We start from the raw sequence: 22,642 nt of genomic DNA, 5'->3' as shown, positions 1-22,642 counted from the left end.
GTGAGCAGTTTTCACCCAGCCCGATATCCCCAGGCCGGAGCACGCGGATGGTTTTCTACAGGAAAAGGGGGAACGGCTTTAAGCTGAAGGAGGGGACATTTTGGTGGGATTTTGGGAAGGAATTCTTCCCTGGGAGGTTGGGGAGGGGGGATGGGATGGAATTTCCAGAGAAGCTGTGGCTGCCCCTGGATCCCTGGAAGTGTCCAAGGCCAGGCTGGAGCAGCCTGGGACAGTGGAAGGTGTCCCTGCCCATGGCAGGAGTGGCACTGGATGGGGTTTAAGGTCCCTTCCATCCCAAACTATTCCATGATGCTCTGTTTGGGATTCCAAGGGATGAGCTGCCTGTGCCTGGCACTGCCCTGGCTGCTGTGCTGTGGGTTATAGAAATTATAGGATTATAAAATTATATAAGGGGGTTTAAAACCTCTGTTTTCTCATTCCCAAATGAGAAGGACTCAGAGGAAGGGCCCCAGGTAAACTGGGACTTTGAGCCCTTTGAAAAGGGGCTTCCCTAATTCCCTAAAAGTTCTTCCCTAATTCATCCCAAATTCTCCCGAAATCCCTGGATTTGGGCAGGACCACCCAGGGAAGGAGAAAATCCCATCCCTGACCTAAGGACTGAATTACTGGGTTGACAGTTAAAGGTGGCACCTCCATTCTGCACAGCTTTCTCCACAGGATCTCGTTTCCTTGGCTTTCCAGGACTTCTCCTGGCTCTTTTCAGCTGGATCAAGGCTTGGAGTCCCATGAGCCCCTGAACCTCCCTGCAGAGCTCTCCACGCCCCTGAGGGGTCGGCAGTGCAGAGACACCCAGGGCAGGCAGATTGAAATGGGTTTTTTCACCCCAATGGGTTGGATTTTCTCATCCGAGACTTCCCAACACATCCCTCTCCTACCAGGTGCTGGTGAGAGAAACGGGATCCGGCCATCCAGGGCAAAACTCCGGGCTGCGAATATCGGGGGGGATTTGTTCTAAACATTTGACCATTTTCCTTTAGTTAGGGAAATATTTGTTTGCTACAGTGCAACACCAGCGCAGCGTTAGGGCTCAGCAGATCAATCTTCCCTTTTCTCTGGCAACCTGAGCCTTGTCAGGCTCCATTTTTCTCAACACACTGTGACAGTTCTGGGTTAAAAAGGCACCAATTACCTTTGGAAACGACCCTCTCCTGTAGGATCAGCTCCGTTCCTGCTGACTTTGGAAGTTTCCTTGTGCACAGGGCAGGTTTTGGAGGGGGAGGCTGCCTCAAAATGTCGCATAAAGCCATTTTATTGCACTTGGCAGTGCCTGTGGCACTTGGTGGCAGCCATCCTTCTCGAGCACGTTAGGGAGCCAATTTAATTATTAATAGAGCTGGTTTGTGTGGGTTTACTGGGGCCATTTCCCTCCTCTTGGAATCTGTAAAGCCTGGAAATACGGAATTCTGTCCCTGCTGGATAACCACAGGCAGCTCTGCTCTGTGCTGGGCAGAGAAACAAGTCCCAGTCGCAGAGGTGACCTCAGAATTTCATCTTTGCCAGTAAAATGTGACCAAGCCTTTGCAGGTATTTTTTTATTTTCTTTGGTCCCTTTGTTGTTAAACAATTCTCAAATACTTAAGAAAAAAAAAATCTTAAGGCTTCTTAAAATAATTATTTATTAAATTATTTTTTTAAAAAAAATGTAAATTAAAAATAGGGAAGGGCAGGATGGGCTTCTCCAGGGGATGGTTCAGCAACAGGTGCTTAAAATTTCCTCCTGGAGGAACCTCCCTGTGCATCCAGAGTGACTTTATGGATCAGTTCCTGGATGCTTCCATGGGGTCTGGGTGGGCAACAGAGCCAAAAGTTCAGGTGTTTCCTAGCAAATAATAATTTCAGGTGGTTTATAACAATCCATAACTGCAGCTGGTGTGGAACAAGGAATTACCTGAGGTCTGGGCTGCAGCAAGAGCCACAAGTTCTCATTTCCCCCGTCTCCTTTCTGCATTTCTGGCTGGGTTTGCCCTGTGTGTGACCCATCCTGCTGACACTGCCTGCCCTACCCTCCCCAAATCGGCCATTTGAGCATCTTTCCCCTGCCAGGGGGAGGATTTGATCCTGGAAACGTTGGGATTTCGTTCCTAAGCGGAAACTAAGGAGGGGAAGCGCCAAGCAAACGTCGTGACCCAACAACAGAAGCGTCCCAGATTCTCACGTCTCGTTTGGAAATTTGATGACAGCCTCGTTGCCCAGGGGTACAACATAATCACTTCTCAGTTCGCTGATACGCTGCCTCTCAGCATCTGCACCGAATGTCTTTTATCCCCACCGCCTGTGAGAACACTTCTGAATTCTTCAGATGCGCAGGGAGGGAAGGAAAAACCCAGCTCGGGCCTGGAATGGCTGGGATTTTTTAATTCCAAGTGTAAATATGCTTTGTGAAAGGATTCTTTCCACCCCCTCACCACCCAAATTTCTTCATTGATGATGCTGGGGTTTGTCCTTAGAAGCGTTAACACCCCGGTTAAAACACCCTCGGAGCTGCTTCTCTTGTTCCATTTGCCAGGAAAACTTCGGAATATCTCAGCCACCATTTGCAAAAGTTACTGGAATTTCCTGGAGTGAGATCTGAGCTTCACATGTGTGTCCCGTGGGCTCCCTGCTCCAGGAATCGGGGACCTGTTGGGCAGCACCTGCCTCAGCTCAGAGACAAAATTGCCCCAAGAATTTCGAATTTATTTTTTTTTTCTGGCAGCTCTGCCCTGGTCCCATTTGAAGCTGCACCCCTGAAATGAGTTTCTCACTCAGGAGGGACAAGATTTCTTTCTGTCAATCAAATTAAACAGTTGGATACACGATGTTGGTGCCAGTGTTTCAAACCCATGGAAATCCAAGCTTTTCATACCAATTTTGCTCTCCCGTGCAGAATCTCTGAATCTTTAAGGTTGGAAAAGCCCTCAAAGATTGAGTCCAACCCTCAACACTTTAAATCAGACCCTGAAGTACTTATGAACTCTTGTAATTTTACTTTTGCTGTTGTTTTCACTGTTTTCAGTGCCACGGCCCTGGGAGATGCTGCTCCTGACAGGACCTGCTCTGGTACTGCAAAAACCCCCAATTTTACGTGTTTTGGTTTCTTTTTTTCTGAAAAGCAGTGGCTGGAAGAGCTCTGGCAGCGGCAGGAGAAGGGCATTTTAACAATTACATTTCATTACCTCGCCGATGTCACCTAAAACCCTCACTCTTCACACCCTGAAACTAATGGGAGGCATTAAAGGAGCTTCAGTGGGCCCAGAGTGGCCCAGGGTTGTAGCAAATGCATCCAAAAAAAAAAAAAAATCACAGAATAATTAAGGGTGGAAAAGGCTTCTGAAATTACTGAGTCCAACCTTTTCCCAGCACTGCCAAGGCCACCACTGCCCCATGTCCCCAAGTGCCACCCCCACAGGGCTTTGAACAGAGCTGGTTCAGAGGCCTGAAGCTCATCACAAAGGGAAAGCAAAGTGAAAAAAAAAAATATATATATATATAAAAAATTGGAATTGTAAGTGTCCAAGGCCAAGTTGGATGGAGCTTGGAGCAACCTGGGACGGTGGAAGGTGTCCCTGCCCATGGTAGGGGGAATATGGGTTGAACTTTAAAACCCCTTGTGAGCCTTTGGTTCTGTGATTTTCCATCCCAGACCCATTCCTAGTGGGTTTCTACTTTGGGGAAAAAAAAAAAAAAATAGGAAGCTTTGGGAAAGCATTTTTCAGTTGGGAAAAATATTAGTGGAGAGTTGTAAAGCCCCAGCAGCAAAAGCTGAGCTGTCCTGGAGGGGCTGGCATCGTTCCAGGGAGGGCAGGACGGGTGGGAGAACCATCCCATGAACATCAGGAGAGGAAACCAAAAAATCCATTTATAAAAACACCCCGCGGTGCAGTTTTGACTTTCTCGTTCTCTGGACAAAGAAGAGTTCTGTCTTGAGTGAGATTTAGTTCCTGTCCTGCCTTCCCTGACAGCATTTCCCTCAGAGCTGCTGAGAAACGTCCCTCGGGAAAGGAGATGCTGTCACACAGCCCTGAGCTGTGCCGGCTTTGTGGTGACCTCTGGTGAAAGCACGAGGAGCATCGTCTGCACATGGCTGGTGATAAAAACATCCCCAAAACTGCTCCGTAATCATGGTGAGGGTCGGTGTCCGTGCAGGGCCTCGTGCCTGGGGACAGCTGGTTCCTCACAGGCTGCCGGGAATGGTTGGGATCTCCAAAAATCCTGGATACAGCCAGGGACACCATCCCTCCTTGATGCTGCCACACCAACCAGGCCTTAGCTCTGCCTCAGACAATGATTTCATCCATCATTTCTGCCTCTGCTGCTCTGCACACCTCCAGGGCAGCTCTGGGAGGGTGGGAATGCTGCCTGGTTGTTCCTCCTCTTCTCCCGTTTTTTTGGGGTGGAATAAAGACCCTTCAGCACTTGCAGACAAATTCCTGTTCCTCCAGCAGCAGATCCCAGCTCGTGGGAAGCTTTCTGGAAGGTTTCATTCCGTGTGAGCAGCTACAGAATTTGCACGACCAATTCTTGCAGGACTGCCTCCTGGCAAAAACTGTAGAAGCAGGTGTTTGGCAGAGCAATTAAAATTTGGGAGAACTTTACTCCTGTCAGTCAGGTCATGCGTTGGGGTCTTCATTTCATCCAGTCCCTCTGTGAAATGCCTTCATTTTCCAGCACTTCCCGGGACAACGTTACTTTATTCTGAAATTTATATTTATAGGTCTGGTTTGGCACCGTTTTTTGCATCCTGGCTTGTTGGAATTAGTGCATTTGGTCTCGTGCTCGGGCTGTGGATAACGGTTAAGTGCCTGAAGAAATGGAAATCAAGTTGCTGCAAATCCCTGAACCGTATTTTAAAGGATGTCCCTGCCACATGCTTTAGCCCAGCTGGGGGCAAAGGTCCCATCTGGGGACATTTTTCTGTGCCACTGCTTTTTTCTAACTGACTTTCTCCTTGTAATGATTCCTCTTCAATCATCTGACAGAGGCAGTGTGAGTCCAGCTGCTGAAATCCTGGAACTTTCCATCGGAACTGAACCCGCATCCTACCAAACATCACCTGGAGAGTGCTGAGCTCCCAGCCTGTCCCAGCTCCTGTCACAGCAGCCGCCTGCTCTCTGTTCCACAGGAAAAGGAGACAGAGAACCTCTTCTTTCCAAGGTCATTCCTTTCATTCCCACTTTTCTAGCTGCAACCTCAGGCTCAGGACACGCCCATCCCCATTTCTGTGGGCATTAAGGATGGATAGGAATGGTCAGGACAGACAAATGGTGCCCTTTGTGGGGCCTGCTGTAGGAATTAGCTGGAATTGCTCGTCTCAGGACAAAATTATTAAAACTGAGGAGCTGAAATCTTTGTGGGAGTGTTTTTGCAGTTCTCTGCTCCTCCAGGACAGGCCTGGATAAAACACACTTGCACTGGCTCCGAGAAGTTCCGTGTAATGAGATGCAAATGTCACAAACCAAATCAAAACATTGCAATGATCCTAATTATGAAAATCAATGTGGGCCCTGCTAAGAGATGTGAGCCATTGCAAAATAAATCCTGGAGTGCAGGAGAAATCACACAGGCTTAGAAGCCGATAACAAAGGGCTCCATAACACAGAGAGCCTGCTTGAAACGATAATCTCAGATAATTGAGGCACTTCATTTCCAACTGGTTATTGTCCCAGGCTTTTCCAAAGATTTCCTGAAGCTCTCAGTGATTCCATCAAAGGAAAATCTGCTCCATGATCTGTAACATGCATAGCCCATGTGTTTGCACACATTTGGTTGCCAAATTTAAATCCTTTTTTGGGGGGGCAAGACGCAGGACTGGGATGTGCACAAAAATATCAGATATAGGACTGGGAGGTGCCCAGTAAATATTGATTTGTGTTTTCCACTTCACACAGAATAAAATAATCCCAGAAAACCCTAAAGCCTGATGTGCTGCAGGATTTTTTTCCGGGGGCAAAGACGGACAAAAGAACAGGCAGAGTTTTCCAGCAGCATCCCCCAAGGCAGCAGAATCACCCTTTTATTTCCAAGGATGTTTTAGTCCAGGCATTTTTCAGCTTTCTGTGCAGCAGAACAGGACAGGGGAGCAGTTGATGTGATGTGAAGGAAACCTGTGGGGTTTTTTAAGGGTTTTTGTACAGAATTCTTCCTGCAAAGTCCTGGTGTGTTTGACCTGCCAGCCCTGGTTCCCTGGAGATGGACACAGGCTGCTTCTCCACTATTTCATGGTGTTCCTGTGCATTGCTCTCCTTAAAAAAAAATGTGTGGGGACATTTATTTGCAGGAAAAACAAAAAAACAAGCTATTAAAAACAACAACAACAACAACGAAACACCTTTGGCTTGTCCAACAATATGTGAAAGTCTTTTATCTGGATACTTGACATTCTGTTTACTTGCTCAGCTTCATCACAGAACACTTCCTGGAGAAACCACAGAATTGCTGTCCAGATCTATTTTGTTTTAATTTTTTTTTTCTCCTTTTGACATGTGATCTGTGCCATTAACCAGCAATTTTCTCCTCTGCACTGAAAAACTCCTCTCCTGGAGCTTTGTGGTGAGATCCTCCCTGCTGGTGGTGTGGAGCTCTCGCAGAGTGTTTGAGCTTTTCCTTTCAGGAGGGGGGAAAAAATAAGGGAAAAGTGAATTTGGGGACTCTGACTGCTCAGGTGCAGTGATCTCTGCTGTGGGACAGATTTAGTGCAGCTCCTTTGGCAGCGCTGGATGGTTTGCTTGGAGTGCCTGAAGAGTTGGAAAAAAATGGATAAAATTCAGTTTGGTGGCATCCCTGGCCCTGCTGCGCTGTGGTAATATCTTGGAGCTGTGTTTGGGTTTAAAATGAGCTTTTCCTTTCCCCTTCTCTTTTCCATTTCCCTTTTTTCCTTTTTCCCTTTCTTTTTTCCTTTCTTTTTCCACTTTTCCATTCCTTTTTCCTTCCCAATCCCAGGGGGCTGCTTGGTAACAGGCCACATAACCTCCTGTGTTCTCCTAACCTGAGATCCATGGCCCGTTCACCTGGGATGGGATTCATTTCACTCCATCCATTATTAACATTTTCTCCAGAAACTGACTTCCTGAAAATCTCAAATCACATCCAAACTGACCTCCTGAAAATCTCAAATCACATCCAACCAGAGCTGAACTATTAAAATAATAATAATAATAATAAAATAAAGAAAGTGTCCAAGCAGTTACACTTTAAATATTTGTTAGGAATCAATTGGCTGCAGTTTCCTGGAATTTTGATTTTCTTTGAGCAGCCCTGAAGGAGCTGAGTGTGTTTTTAGCAGTGCTTGGTGTCAGCTGGATGCAACAACCCCTTGATGGTGACCCAGCAAAAACCCCAAGGCTTTCGGGGTTTGCCTTGCCCTGATCATCTAAAGCTCCAGGTGACTTTTGGATGCTCAAAAATTAATGCACATAAATGTTGGCAATAAAAACTCCCCCCAAAAACCCCACCCCATTAGGAATGGAAGACTCAATTATATTTTGCTGTTCTATTTAACAAGGAAGATGCTGTATAAATTAGTAAGGGTGTGTATAAACAGAATTTAATGAATGGGAGAAGAAAGCTGCTTCCGTCCCCCGGAATGGGGAGTTTATGGCCCTGTGCGGTGTAATTATGATTAGAGGAGAATGCTGAGCAGGGGGGTGGAATTCTGAATTCTGGGGGTGAACAGGATCCCACGGAGACCTTGAACTGCAGAATTTGTGTCAGAGACAATAGGGAAAACAAAACAAAGCAAAACAAAACAAAACAAAACAAAAAACCAAAATAAACAACAACAACAAAAAAAAACCACTACAAGATTTTCCTGGACCAGTGCAGCTGCGATTTGCTGTTTGATCCCAGAGTCCTGGACTGGTTTGAGTTGTTGGCACCTTAAAACTCATCCAGATCCACCTTCCACTGTCCCAGGCTGCTCCAAGCCCTGATGTCCAGCCTGGCCTTGGGCACTGCCAGGGATCCAGGGGCAGCCACAGCTGCTCTGGGCACCCTGTGCCAGGGCCTGCCCTCCCTCCCAGGGAACAATTCCTGCCAAAAATTCCATCTAAATCTCCCCTCCTTCAGCTTAAAGCCATTCCCTGTGTCCTGTTCCTCCATCCCTTGTTCCCAGCCCCTCTCCAGCTCTCCTGGAGCCCCTTTAGGTCCTGGCAGGGGCTCTGAGCTCTCCCTGGAGCTTCTCCTCTCCAGGTGAGCACCCCCAGCTCTCCCAGCCTTTTGCTGAGACACTTTTCTCTTCCATTAAACCCTTTTTCCTTCCACTTTCCCGTGCATCTGAAATGGGTGATCCCAAGGATTCCTTTCACATCCCTGTTTGTCCCATCCTGACTCTTCCTAGGGAGGGAAGTTGGGAGTGGAGCACCTCCAGCCCTTCCTCCTGCAGCTCTTCCAGCCCTCCCTGAGGGATGAACACTCAGAGGGAAGGGCAGAACATTCCCTGCTGACCCCAGGGATTGCAGACAGACCCTACAAAGGCCTTGGAACCCAGGATTTAAATCCTGCAGGGATTTCAGCCTCTCTTTTTTGGCTTTCTGAGCAGAGCAGTGGCTGCAGGCGGTGCCCTGGGAGCCTCGAGCACGAGCTGCAGATTTCCAGCATCCCTTGCAAAGCCTGAATTTTCTCTCTGTTTTCCCCATGTTGCTTCCCTGCCCATGACCTAAATTATGAGGAGAAGATATTAAAGCCTGGATTTTAACTCAAGAGCCGACTACACCCACAGGAGAAATTAAAGCCCAGTGTTGTTTTCTTGATTGAAGGTAAGCAAGCAGTGAAATGATGCTGCTTCCCTTGTCTAAATGCTGCGAACAATAGGACACTCGGAGCAATATCCTGCTTTTCCTTGTGGCTTTTTGTCCTCTAAAATCAGCCTGATACCCCAACCACATCTCCATGGCAGGGGGTTGAAACAGGACGGTTTTTAAGGTCCTGCTGTAAGTATTGAATCCACTCTTTCTTAAAGCAGACCAAAAACCACCCCGATTTGCAAATATTTAATCTAAATAAACGCTCCCAGTCCTTGAGTAACCCCATCTCCTTTGACTGTAGCTCCTCTGTCTCTACTCAGCCGATTCTTCCCCCTGCAGGTAATATCCTAATGGGTTTAAACTCTGTGTCCTCAGCTGAGGAATGAGATGCTCCAACGCTCTGGCTGTGACCCAGATTGACTCCTTTGGGGCAGGTCTGCTTGCTCTTGGCCCCTGAGTGACTCTGTAACAACGACTTTACACTGGATTTATCCCTGTGAAAGGAGCAGGATTTGATTCCTGCAGGTTCCTCCTCCCCCAGACAAGGTACTAATGGTGTCTCAGAAGGCAGAGGTGGGGAATGCATCCCAGTGATCCCAAGGAGGGGTTTCCCAGGCAACTGGAACATCTTCATCCACAGCAGGGAGAGCGGGACCTGCCAGGCCAGCCCTGCCTACGTTAGAGCAGCAAATCCGCTTTGGATGAGGTTGGGATGTTTCCTCACTGAGTTAAGGTCCATCCTGGGCTGAGATTGTCCTGAATAAAGAGAATACAGCAGTGAGAAAAGAGAGAAAACCCCACATGGCTGAAAATAAGGGGAGAAGAGAAGTCTCTGGGGTGATTTTCTTGTGGCCTTTCAGTACCTGGAAGGGCTGCAAGAGAGCTGGAGGGGGATTTTTTTAATAGGGCAGGAAAATGGGGAATGGCTTTGAACTGAAAAACAGTGGGGTTAGATGCGATGTTGGGAGGAAATCCTTCCCTGTGAGGGTGGGGAGGTCCTGGCAGAGAGAAGTTGTGGCTGCCCCATCCTGGGAAGTGTCCAAGGCCAGGTTGGAACAACCCGGGATGGTGGAAGGTGTCCCTGCCCATGGCAGGGGGTGGAATGGAGGAGTTTCAAAGTCTGGTCCAACCCGAAGCAGTCTGGGATTCTATGAAAACACCACTTTATGCAGCAGAAAAACAGCACAGGGAATACGTTTTGTTTCGGTTCTCTGTTCATCCTTGCAGAAAATGGGACTGAGCACAGAAGGACAGCAGGGAACACGAACTCTGCACGAGCACAGTTGCTCTTCTTCCAAGTCCCTCTCCAGCCCCTCTTTATCCCACTCTACCCCAAATGTGCCAGTGAGGTTTGGGGAGAGGTTCTGGGTTGGGAAATACCCCTGGAAAGCGCCAAGTTATCCAGGCCTGTGCTTCCCACCGCTGACATTTGGGTCAGAAATTGCCAATTTCCAGCCTGTGAACCACAGGGACTGCGGAGGGACTCGAGGCGGCTGCAGAGCAGTTTGGCACTGAAAACGCAGACACTGAGATGGAGCAGGGAAGCCCAGCAGGGCTGAGCTGTGAATCCTTGCAGGGAGATGGAGAACTCTGTGCTGAGGCTCCTGGCCCTGCCCTGGATGTGCAGCTGTGGGGCCGTGGCAGAGCCGTGCCCCGAGGCCCCACCACTTGCAGGGAGCACATGTTGGGGGCTCTGCCCTTGCATCAGGAGCCTGGCATGAGCTGCAGCAGAGTATTTTTAGCTGCTGTCCTGCTGGCTTAGGCGCTGCTGATGTTATGGAGCTTGGCAAGGCAGAGAACTGCGGGGTTATTTGAGTTTCAGGGGATCTCTTGTCTGTAACGTGGCCGCGCCGTTGCTGCTGCGGGAGCTGCTCCTCCTTACTGCTCATTCATCATTCCTTGTGGTGCTTGGAGCTTCTCCCACCTCCTGAGGCGATGCCGGAGGGCAGGAGATCCCTGAGCCCGAGGATGCTGAGGAAACACCGGGAGAAGCAGCGTCCCCTTAGGTGGGAAATCGAGGCACAGAGGATTCTCGGGCGCGTGCAAGCCCAAGCACGGAATTAACCACAGGGAATGGCTTCCACATTCAGAGACCACAAGCAGGAATGTGGGTTTGTAGCTTAGACAGAAACACGCTAAGCTAAGCAGTGGAAAGTTTTAAAGTTTAAGATATAGAAGTACTTATAAAGGTAATAAGAAGTTTTAAGGTGTAGTACTGTAAGTTTGTGTGTCATGAGGTGATTGGTCAAGAGAGCGACAAATTAATTAGGGATTGGTGTGACAGTAAAAACATTCTTTGTGGCAGTAGTTTATTGGCTAATTAACCTTTAAGAGACTTTGTAACCTTTGTGATCTTGTGACCACCGAGGACCACTGACCACGAACTCCTGACGTATGTGGTGAAGATGTTCTCACTCCTTGAGACTGAGGCAATAAATCGTGCTTTAAACATCTCCCAGTGGTCCTGTCTCTCTTAATATCCTGATATTAAGAGAGAGAGCCTTGGGAAGGCTGACCTGAAACAGACAGTGGACAGAGCTAGAAAATAAAGTAGGTATTTATTAAAAGGCCTCCAGGATACTCCTTGGGCAGGACAGGGCCTGGCCAGGGCTGCACCCAAGGTGGGTCCAAAATGGGCAGAGAATGGACACAGAATGGTCACAAAATGGACAAATGGTCACGAGGTCTCACACTTTTATAAGTTTTGGTCCATTTGCATATTGGGGTTTAATTGTCCAATTCCAGCTCCAGGCTGTGAGGTCTCATCCTTCTTGTTCCTCCCTTCAGCCCACCCTTGTTTGTGCTTTTGGGGCTGAAAACTTGTAATGGTTGTCCTTGGTCCTCAGCAGGAAAAGGATTTGTTTTGTGTCCCTGCTCTGTGAAGAGAGGTTAGCAGCACTTAACAGGAAGCTCAGAGCTGCACCCCTGGGCAGCACAGAATGTGAAATACATGAAAGCTCAAACTTAAGGCATCAATCCCGACACCCTTATCCCTGGGGGACATCCCTGAAAACCTAAACCCAGCAGGGACAGCCTGGGTGCCCCCAGTCACTCAAGGCGAGTGGTGCTTCCGTGGAGTGTTAATTCCAGAGTGCTCCCAGGGCTTCTCAAACGAGGCCTCAGCCCCTCTGAAGGCTCTGCCCTGTCTGTGCTCACCCCTACGGCTCAGCCTTTATTGAGGAGCGCACTGTTGAAGTCCACGCTGTCGTTTTTCCTGTGCACTCCTGAGCTGGGAATTGGGATCAAAGGCTGGAGCTTCCCTGCTCCCATGAAAGGCCGGGCTACCAGCAGGCAGGAGCTGAGGAGGGAAGAAAGAGTCGCTGGGTTTTTTGAGCACTGCACGTTTCTGCTGGCAGTCAGAGCTGTGTCAAGTGCACGGGGAGCTGCTCCTTTTCATGTCCTGTGCCTGCAGTGCTTTTCCTGAGGGACTGGAGCAGGGAAAGGCTGTGGGGAGGAGCTGGAGAATATCCCCTGTCCTGCCACAGGGAACAATCCTGACCCTCAGCACCTCTGGCCTTTGCTGTTCCCCAGAGAACAGGGCTGTACGAGCTTTTCTAATATTGGATTTTGTGTTTATTCAGATTAATCTGTGCTCTTGATTAAGAAGTAGCAGTTGATTACCTCCAAATGTGGGAGCTGTGGGGAGGGTGAGGAACCCTGAAGACCCTGATGCTCAAGGGGGAACTCAGAGGGTGGAGAGGGGAGAGATGAGCTTTGCAAATCAGATACTGATGCAAATAATAGAAGAATAAGGGAGCCAGGTATCACAGAATCATAAAATTATCTAATCATGGAATGGTTTGTGTTGGAAAGGACCTCAAACACCTCCCACTGTCCCAGGCTGCTCCAAGCCCCAATGTCCAACCTGGCCTTGGACACTTCCAGGGATCCAGGGGCAGCCACAGCTTCTCTGGGCCTCCCCCCCCTTCACAGGGAAGAATTTCTTCCCAATATCCCATCTAAACCTACTTTCCCCCTTTTCCTGTCACTCCCCGACCTCGTTAAAAGTCCCTTTGCAGCTCTACCTTCCAGAGGAGTTATATCGAGCATTGAAATATAATTGGGCACAAAGAAATCCTTGCACAGAGCAAGAAAAAATCCAGCCAGCTGCAACAGGCTTTCAGTGAGGAAACAGAAACTTCTCCTGTCTTTTGGTGTGGGATATTTTTGGATGAAGCCTTTTAGAAGCGGGAGAGAACACAAGGGGAAATCAGGATCGCGTTCAGACAAAAGGCACCGAGTTGTTTGATGGCCACGTTCCCTTTCTCCTGCTTGAGGACCTTTACAAGCAACCAAAGTCGCCAAGAATTGATCCAGACCTGGCATTTCCAGAGCCTGCAGAGCGAGGCAGACTCACAGCTTGATTTTATCTCCCTACCAGCAGATTTTAAAACGCGACCTGCTGCTCAGCCCCTGTTTGTTTGCTGTTTAGCGGGTCATTATGGAGAGGAACCTTCTTTTCGAAAAGGCTTTTGCAGGAAAGGAGTCTCCTTCAAAGAGGCTGCAATATCCTTGTTTGTTTAAGTGGCGCAGCCAAGTAGAGAGGAAACAGCAGCGAGCTAAAAGAGCAGGGAGAACAGATGGAAAACACTCGGCGTTTTGGAGGAAAAAAAGGTGTGTCCTCTCACCTCCTCCACATGATGAGTGTTGTTCCAGATGTAGCCACTTATTTCCTGAAGGTGCTTTAGGTCTGGTGTCACAAATTCAAGCTGGCATCTTACCCTTCTCCGGAAATGCCAGGAGCTGATCCGAGGAGCAGCTGAGATGTCTCCCTCCCAAATGCTGCCTGTCGGGGAGGGAATGGATCACCCTGAGCTGGGAGTTGGAGATTGGCTCGTCATCCTCAGCCAGATGAGAGGTCCCTCCCTTTGCTCCTCACCCCGCTGATCAGCCCAGGGGTGTTTGTAGGATGAAGAGCCTCCTGGCAGCTGCTTTGCACCCAGAACTGAGCTGTTTTTCCGGGGCAAGGTCACTCAGGATTGCACAAAAACCTTCTGAGGGGTGAGCAATTCCCCCTTTGTGTCCAACCTGTGAGTTCTGAGTGTCCCGAGGAGCTTTTAGCATCCCCCGTGCCCCTCACTGACCTTGCAGTTATGGATCCACAGGTCCATAACTTTGGGTTTTGTGTCCCAAAACCTCCCAGCAGAATTCCTTGCCTTACCTGTGCTGCCAGAATTGAGGTTTTTCTCCCTCACAGCTCCCTTTTTTTCCCATTCCCAGCTGACAAAGTGCTGTTGGTGTGACATCCCAAGGACTTGGGGAGCAGAAACCAACGGGTTTGTGCTGGGGTTCTGTAGGGGAAAACCTGAAAACTTGCTTGAGCCAGATTATCCCAATAGAAAACGTTGGATTTGATTTCCTTAACCTTATCCATGGGAGAGCCTTGAGGTGCTGTGCAATCAGATCCATAAAAAATTGTGCCCTTCAAAGCCACCCAGCTCCTTCTCCCTATTCCTCGCTATTTATAATATTTATGTTAGCTTTCCTTGACTCCTTTAAAGTTTGATCCCTTTAAAGTTTGATCTCTTCCTCTAAAGTCACATCAGACTTTCCTGCATCCTCTTCTCCTCTCTCTCCTCAAAACCCTTCTCCTTTCCTTGTCTCTTTTCTCTGTCTGCCTTCTCCTTCAACAACTGCTCAGCCTCTCTCAGATCATCGAGAGCTTTTGTTGCATCTGAGCAGGAGTTTGGGTTTGGCTTTGACAGGTGTCTTTTTAGCTCGGCGCTGACATCTTTTCTTCGGCAGCCACTTTCCTGCAGGATCTGTTTGAGAGGTTTCCAAGCGCATAAATTCCGTCGGCACGCGCAAATCGGCGCAGCCAAAATGTTAATTACCTCCGCTTTCCCCCGCTGCTGAGCCTCCCCTTAACGGGATGAGCAACTCTTCTGCTCTGCCCTTGCTTTTCTTTTACCTCCTGATGAATTCTCAGAGGGCTTTAACACTTGCTGCTGGTGCGGGGAGGGCTTGTTTCTCGTGCTGTGCTTCGTGCAGGTTGTTTTTCTGAAGGCGTGCCACGGAACCTGACCAAAACAAAAAGAAAGCAAAGGATCCATAAATTAGAAGCATTTTCTGAGGTGTTCCAACATATTTTGGCCAAAAGCTTCGTTCCTGAGGGCTCCAACCCCAGTGTGGTGACATCAGCAGCGTTGGGTGACATCAGCAGGGGCTCTGTGGCCGTTTGTGGCCTGGCACACGGCCCAGGAGGTGCCACGTGCTGTGGGACGCGGGCACTGGTGACATTTTCCGTCACCGCTTTGGATTCATTTTTGGGACACGTGCTGGGGAGTGGGGTAAGGAGCTCGTGCTGCCTCTGCCCACACCAGCTCTGGCTGTAAGCAGGAAAAGGAATTTATATATTTAGACATGATGACGATGATTTAGACTTTAAATTCCTGGGGATGGCAACTGTGACACAGCCCACGATTCCTGTGTGATGTAGGATCAGAAATGGGATTTTGGAGCTAATTTTTCCCCCTGGCATGGGAGGATCCAACTCAGCTTCGCCCCCTTTCCCGTGACAGTGACGTGCACGGTCCCAGTGATGCAGGAGCACTCTGAATCGGGTGGCAGTGAAGATCCTGAGGTTCACAGCATCCACAAACCCTGCGCCCTGCTCCCTCCATCTCCTGGCAGCCCTTGCCGCTCCCCTCCTGCCTGCTGAGATCCATCCAGGAACGCCAAAGCTCTGAAGGGGGCAGGACTGGCAGTGCTGCCTTGGATCCCTTTTGATTTTCCTTCTCTCCCAGATCAAACCTGCGCATCCGAGGGGGCCTTGCTGGAGCCTGCACCACTGCTGGCTCAGGCCGCCAGGGGAGCGGTGTCTGAGAGGAATTGTGTTCGAAACGGGCTTTTAAAAAGGAGCTGCGCATCTCCCCAGGCAGGGCACGGTGCCAGGGCTCAGCAGAGGAGCTGTCCCTGCCCGCGAGGAGCCCGAGCAGTGTCTCACTGACAGGGCTTCGCTCGGCGGGCGGCAGCGTTGGCAGCCAGGGAGGAATTCAATCAACTGCTCTTTCCTTCTGGAGAACCTCTGAGGCTGGAACGGGAGCACAGAGCTGGTTACACGCACAGCAGCCAGCACAGGCCTTAGGAAACGTGTCCCTGACCTTTGGTGAGATGGTTGCATCCTCCCCAGAGAGCTCTGTGCAAAGCCCTGGGTGGCTCAGGAGCCGGGTCAGTGACACAGGGGACAGACCTAGCCCCAGTGCAGGTGGACAGGCACTGCCCAAATGTCCGAGGGCAGCAGGGGGGCAAGAGCTGAGCATCCCCTGAGCTGCATCATTTGGCCTTAGAGCCCCTTACCCCTCTCAGGCAGGACCATTCTCCTCCTGGATCAGAGAATTCTGGAATGGGTTGGGATGAACCTTAAAGTCCAGTGCCACCCCTGCCATGGGCAGGGACACCTTCTGCTATCCCAGGGTGCTCCAAGCCCTGTCCAGCCTGGCCTTGGGCACTTCCAGGGATGGGACATCCACATGATCCCCAGTTTTCAGGGGATTAGAGATCTCCATGGCAGGGAAGTGCCCGGAATCAGTCAGGTGTATCCACAGCAGCTCCCTCGTGCCTCTCTAGACGAGATCTCGTGGTGCAGGTGAAGGGGTTGGTTGTGTCTCCTTGCAGCAGTGAGAGCACAGGGGGAGTGACCCAAGGAATGAACTTCCTGCTTTCTGTGTTCCTTCTCTCTCCGTGTCCTGCTGGGATTTTCTATTATCACCGAGTCAGAAGCAGGTTTATGTGCTGGGAGCATGATTGATTTGCAGCTCGCACCTTGCAATGGGCTGAAAGCAAACCACGCTGCCTTTTGGCTTAGCTCGATACTCTTGAAAGCAAGGAAAAAAAATTTAAAAACTGAGTTAGGAACAAAATATCCCAGCTGCTTTCTCCAGCAAAGCCATGCTGAGGTTTCACTGGAAGCATCCCGGAAGGAAATGGGATTTTTGAACCTTGCCTTTATCAGGAGCTGGGGTTTTACAACTTTTGGGGTTCTGCCAATGGACAGGTTGAGGTGTGTTCGTTCATTTTTTTGTTTGATCCCTCAGCGAAGTCCCACAATGACGATTTAAAACACTTTGGATTGACCACTGGGTTGGAGGAAGGAAATATCATGTTCTAAAGCTTATAGGCTTATTAACCTCAAAAATCTGCAAGGTTTGATAGGCTCAGCTGTGAGTTTTGTGTTGTTCCATATGATTTTGGGGGGAAAACCAAAGGAAAGCAGGATTGAGGCTCAACACAGAGTCCCTCCAACAAGGCAGGCAGGAGGGAAGAGGTGATGCTGTTGCTGATACTGCTGCTGATTTATTCTGAGAAAATACAAATTTTATGGATGCTGGGAGGTTTTATTGTGGTCCTTAATGATTCATTTGACCCTTGAAAGCTTCCAGTGAACCCAGCCCGGGAGCAGAGCCTCTGCAGACAGAGCAGGAGACAGAAATGTCAATTGCCACTTGTTCTCTCCAACCTGATTCCTCCAAACCTGAAGTGGGAAAATCTGGAATGGATCTAAATCCCCGTCTGTGCTTCATGCATGCAAATCACAGGTGTGTTGTGGTAAGCTGCATCCTGAAAAGCTCAGGAAAAACAACCTCCAAGGAGTGAGGAGCAAATGGGAGGGTTTGGATGTTCAGGGAGTGCTTTTGCGTGTGTCTGAGGGTGGGGATGTCTCACTGACTCTTGCCTTGGTACCATCTGCATCTCCAGGGGAGGTTCAGGTTGGATATTGGGAACATTTCTTCCCAAAACGGGCTCTCCAGCCCTCACAGGGGTGGAGTTGCAATCCCTGGAGGGATTTAAAGCCTTGTGGATGTGGCACTCGGGGACATGGGGCAGTGGTGGCCTTGGCAGTGCTGGGGAATGGTTGGACTCAGAGGGTTTTTCCAGCCCAAACTATCCCATGACCCTGTGGCTCTTTGGTTCCAAAGCAGTTTGTGATTTCTCACCTGGTCAAAACCTCTTTTTGAGAGGGATCTGAGAAAGGTGAGGGTAGGAGGAACAGACCAGGCCCAGTGGAAGATCACCTGGGCCTCAAACAACTCAAGATTTTCAAAATGAAGCCAATAATGCACCAAAGTTTACCCAGAGAGTCCCAGGCTGAACCTGGAAACCCTGAGCTTTAATCACCAGCCTGTTCTGGGTCCTCACCTTCCACAAAAAGTGTTGTGTGAAGGTTAATTTTGGATTAAAGCGGAGTTGGGCTAAATGCAGACACAATGAGAGCTGAGTTAAGCTGTGCTCAGGCAGAATCCAGCCCAAAGTGCTTTTCTTTGCAGCAGGAACACGGCCTAATCCTCTTATCCTTGGAGTTGGAGGTCCTGGCCGAGGGGGAATGGGAGATTCCATTCAAAGGGAGGATTTGCGCTCTGAATAAGAGGACTTGGGCTGGAAATGCAAATAGTCACCTGTTCTGCTGATGGGTTTGTAAAGGGTTTAAAGCTGCGGGCTTTAAATGAGGCAAATTTCATCCTCATTTCAGCCCTCATGGGCCTGGAGGATCCTGAAGAGCTTCATCAGCAACCACAATTCTTTTTAAACCACTTTTTCTTTTTGAAAAGTCCTTTCAGAGCCGTTGGATTTTGTCAACCATGATCAACACCACCATGATGAGGGAAAAACCACAAGCTGAGGTCACCTCAGGGATTTTTGTTTAAAACTCCTGAAGGCTCTTCCATGCCACTGGATTTCTCCTCACAGCTCTCTGTCTCCTGGAATGAAATGCGCTTTATCAGGAGACTGAATCACAGCATCATGGCATCATTAGGGTTGGAAAAGACCTTCCAGATCATCAAAATGATCTGAAATATTGCAGGGACAATGTGATGTCTTTTATAACAGCTCACGTGTCCCCAGAGACTCACACCAAGGTCCCTTCTGGAGACCTTGTCCGTTGATTTTTCAATGTAAACACCAAAGGAAATGCAACGCTTGGGGTTTCTGCCTCACTGTGTGAATGCCTGACACTGTGGCTGTCAAAAAAATGATCCTCAGTGTTTTCTTTAGAGTCCTGGAATGGTTAAAGTTGGAAAAGCTCTTGGATCAATGAGTCCAACCATTAACCCGGGGCGTTTTTGTAGACGTGGTGCTCATTCTCAGAAAAAAAATAAGTGGAATTTAATGTTTTCCAGCATTCCCTGTGCAGTCCAACATTCCCAGACCTTGTGGGATCCAGCACTTTCACACCACTCTGGATAAATAAACTTTAGGATATTTTAGGATCCCCTAAAATAGTGCACCATTAAATTTGTTGCAGCAGCAAATGATGCTTTTAGACATGAAGCATCTGCTGTGTTGCTGGAGATTAACAGAGTTTATTAATCCTACAGAAGTGTGGATTGACTAAACTCAATGTGGGCTGAGATATGGCTGCATAGCAGAAATTATTGTCCAAATAATTTTAATTTTATTTTTAATTTTAATTTTAATCTCATTTGGTGTATTAATATCTAAGCACGTAAAAAAATAATGTTAGGGGGAGAAAAATAGAAAAAAAAAATTACATTATTCTTTGTATTGTGGCTGTTTTGAGTACGATAAGACTCTCTGAGGAACTTTCTACTTAAAATGCACTTTTAACGTTTCCCCCTCGCTGCCAGGCTTTGCAAGGTCTCCACCTGATATATTGGAAGTGGTAACAAACCCTTGAGATGGATTTTTGAAATCTTTAGACCTCTGACCAGGCTTGCAGTGATGACACGGAGGTAACAATAAAACCACTTGAGAGACATTTAACGGGACACTTTAAATGAAATCCCCGCGCTTGGTGATGGCAGCTGAAGCGTGTTCTTGCCATTTTCCCATTTAACAAGAAGAAAAGGCCAAACAAGGAGCAATTAGTCAGAATAAAATCAGCTTTGATGACATTTTCCCTCCTGAACTCTGGTATAAAATGGTCACCTGAGGAAGAACCGAAAGGATGCGTGAGGAATTTGGATGTAGAGCTGCATGTTCCTGCACACAGTGCCGGGTAAAAAATGAGCAGGTAAAGCCACCACGGGGTTCTTGGTGCATGGGGAGCTCTCTGTTCATATTTTGCTTGATTTTGGTCCAAATTTTCATTAATCTCAGCTTTTCTTTGAAGTCTATGCAGGTTAAACCTGGTTTTCATCCTGTGGATCTCCATGACGTTGGTGTGCTCGGGTTACCCTGCTGGCCCTTCCATGGTAAGTTCCATTCCCTAATGACTCCCAGATCTGTTTCATTCCTCTTAAATTACTCCTTTATTTAAATTAATTTTGTTTGCTAGATTGCTTCTTTGCTTGCTGTGTTTTAATTTTTTTTAAATATAAAATGAAAGAACTTTCTCGTATTAAAGCTATTGGTTAAATATTATTACCTAATTTTCCTGGAGCATAGCCTATTTTTTTCTGGAGTTATTAATAAAATATGCGAGCCTCTGAAATAATCATGTGAGCAACTCAGTGCATATTTAATGTGGAGTGTGGGGAGCTGAAATCCTGGATGGAAGAGAGAAAACCACAAATCTCCTCTCCATTCAATCTGAATTCCTTGCACATCTCAAAGAGATGCAATTAGACATATATGTATTAACTTCACTTATTGCTAGTGAATTTATCAATTAATTAACTTATTTATAATCAACTGATTTATTTAGGCACAGCTGGATCTGAGTGGCCACATTTCCTAATGGATGGGTTCTCTTCATGGCAATGATATCACGGTTAAAAGGAATTTAATTGCTTCAATAAATGTCAAAATAAAAGCCTTTTATTCAATAAATCCAGTGAAATAGCGGCTAAAAATTCAAAAGGGGGATTTCTCTGTTCCCAGTTTTTTGGTTTTTATAGTTTTTGTTCCTTGCAAAAAGTGTTTTTTCTTGTTAGGGAGAAAATTCAGTCTAGGAAATGCCTTGTCAGTGGCAGAAGGTGTTGGTTGCAGAAGAAGTCATTAAACGAACAAAAATAATTAACTTAATAACCAGTATTAAATATGAGCAATAAAACACCAAATTAAAACAAAACCTAATGAAGTTAATGGCAATTTTACCAGCAATTCCAGGTACTAATCCTATGGCTTTGCATCGAATTTTTAGATGACAGAATATGGCTTTTAGATGGAAAATCAGCTGGGAAATCAGGATGCGATGAAAGATGCGCAGGGCAACCATAGAGATGCCAGGAAATGTTTATTTTATAATTCAGCAGTAATTAAATGCAGTTTATTTTAAGAGCTGTTGAAATATGTCACAGTTTTTATGCAGTTGGCAGTTTTTGTCCTATAGAGTGCAAGTCAAAGGAATGTGTGCAAAACCCTGGATTTTTATCCAGACTTTTGAAAATTCCCATTATTATTTTGTCACTATTAAACCTCCTCAGAACTACTTCCAGAACTGGTCATAACTACTGGAAAGTGTTATTTCTTTTTTTTGTTTGGTTTTCTCTTGTGTGTAATTTAAGTCTCAGAAGTGCACACAGGTTATAAAAATCTGGTATTTTGTTTTTCCCTGAAAAAAAAAATCTCATTTTACAGCAATAAACACCCGTGGTGTTCCTAGAAAACTGTGTCACAGCTGGTCAGCATCACGGAAAACAATTTATATCATACCCTAAACGTAATTGTATCGGTATTTTAGACCAGGAATGTATAAAAAACGATGAAAAAAATCTGATTTTTCAACATGACAAATCCTTAGAAAATAACAGCTCATCCTTGTCATTCAAAGCATAAATTGCTTTTGTGTTTCTACTTTGCTCTGTATCCTGAGCAAGTCCTGGCAAATAAACAAATCCATAATTTTACCTTCTCTTATCTCTCTCTCTCTTTTTCTTTTTTTTCTCTCCTTGTTTATTTTTTGTTTGTTTGTTTGTTTGTTTGCCTTTAATCTCCAGAGCACCAACCCTTTTTACTTGACCTGCCAGCTGCTGGGGGAATGGGATTCGTGCCTGGTGCTGCTGAGCAGCTGCCTCTCCAAGGTGGGCAGGGATGAGGAGCTGGCTCTGGGGAAACCTCTCCGCGCCTCCCTTCCCCACAAGCGCTCCTTCCGCAACGGCGTCGGGGCGGGAATTAAAAAAACTTCCTTCCGAAGGGCAAAGTCCTGAGCAAATGTCCCAAAGCCCGGCCCAAGTTTTGATGTCTGATGTTCCAAATCATTGCTTCGAGTTCCTTTTTTTTGATGTTTCTGTCTGGCAGAGCCCCCGGCGCGTCGCTGGGCGTCGATTTCCAGCGGAGCACATGGGAGCGCTCGGGAAAGGGCTTTTGTTCCCAAAGTTACGGTGCCATAAAGTTTTTGTCTCGAAATGAATGTTTTTTTTTTCATTTGCCTGATTTCCCCCCTCCTTTGTCAGGCTATGGGGTTTTAATCAAGTTGCTCTTTGATTAATTACAAAGACGATCCTGTGCTTTGAGGAGATGTGCACACACAGCCTGTGGGGAGTATTCCCAAAATCCCTCCTCTCTGCCGGGCACGAGGCATTCCTGTGCTTTCCCATCCCAAATGACATTTACTTGAAGACAGCTGCTAATGTTAACATAGATTTAAAGCACATTTCATTTCAGGTTTCCAATGATACGAAGGGCCGCCGGTGCAAGAATCGGGCCCTACTTGTAACTTCCACTGGCTTTTTAATATAGTTATTTAAAATGACTTTGGCAGGAGATAGTCTCCAGAGATGCCTCATCTCATATCCAGAAGAATCCTGGGAAATCACTCTAAGGCAGGGTATCAGCACTGCTCCCTGTGCCTCAATTAATTGACTTAGGTAGGCAACACCCAGCTGATGAAACGTGCCAAATCTGGGATTTTTTTTTTTTTAATTTCCTGTTGGAAGGGAAAAAAAAAAAAAAAAAAAAAAAAAGGAAAAAGTGATTTGATGTGAAATATGTAAATGTGGTGTGGAGGAAAGGTCACCTGATGAGTTACACACGTGTGAGTTCTACTTGTGTCTGTGTCC

The 22,642-nt window shown here is 47.4% G+C and overlaps 1 protein-coding gene across 1 annotated transcript; it reads left to right on the top strand.

The window, feature by feature from the left end:
• Positions 1 to 17,234: 17,234 nt before the first annotated feature.
• On the top strand, positions 17,235 to 21,790 carry NPS (neuropeptide S). Its single transcript, XM_066190551.1, has 3 exons — positions 17,235 to 17,278; positions 19,813 to 19,894; positions 21,581 to 21,790. Exons 1-3 carry the CDS (start codon positions 17,235 to 17,237, stop codon positions 21,788 to 21,790), a joined length of 336 nt encoding a protein of 111 aa, XP_066046648.1.
• The last annotated feature ends 852 nt before the right edge of the window (positions 21,791 to 22,642 follow it).

Source organism: Chamaea fasciata, unplaced genomic scaffold (assembly GCF_029207755.1).
Source record: "Chamaea fasciata isolate MVZ Bird 193981 ecotype frontalis unplaced genomic scaffold, bChaFas1.0.hap1 SCAF_9, whole genome shotgun sequence".
In the NCBI taxonomy this organism is placed as follows: Eukaryota; Metazoa; Chordata; class Aves; order Passeriformes; family Sylviidae; genus Chamaea; species Chamaea fasciata.
Note: the sequence above shows the minus strand (reverse complement) of the source record. Positions and strands in the feature narration are given on the sequence as shown.

Coding starts and splice junctions, on each gene's coding strand:
- NPS (XM_066190551.1), top strand. CDS start 17,235: ATGGATCTAAATCCCCGTCTGTGCTTCATGCATGCAAATCACAG. Junction 17,279..19,812: donor TTCATGCATGCAAATCACAG/GTGTGTTGTGGT, acceptor TTTTCTTTGAAG/TCTATGCAGGTTAAACCTGG. Junction 19,895..21,580: donor ACCCTGCTGGCCCTTCCATG/GTAAGTTCCATT, acceptor TTTAATCTCCAG/AGCACCAACCCTTTTTACTT.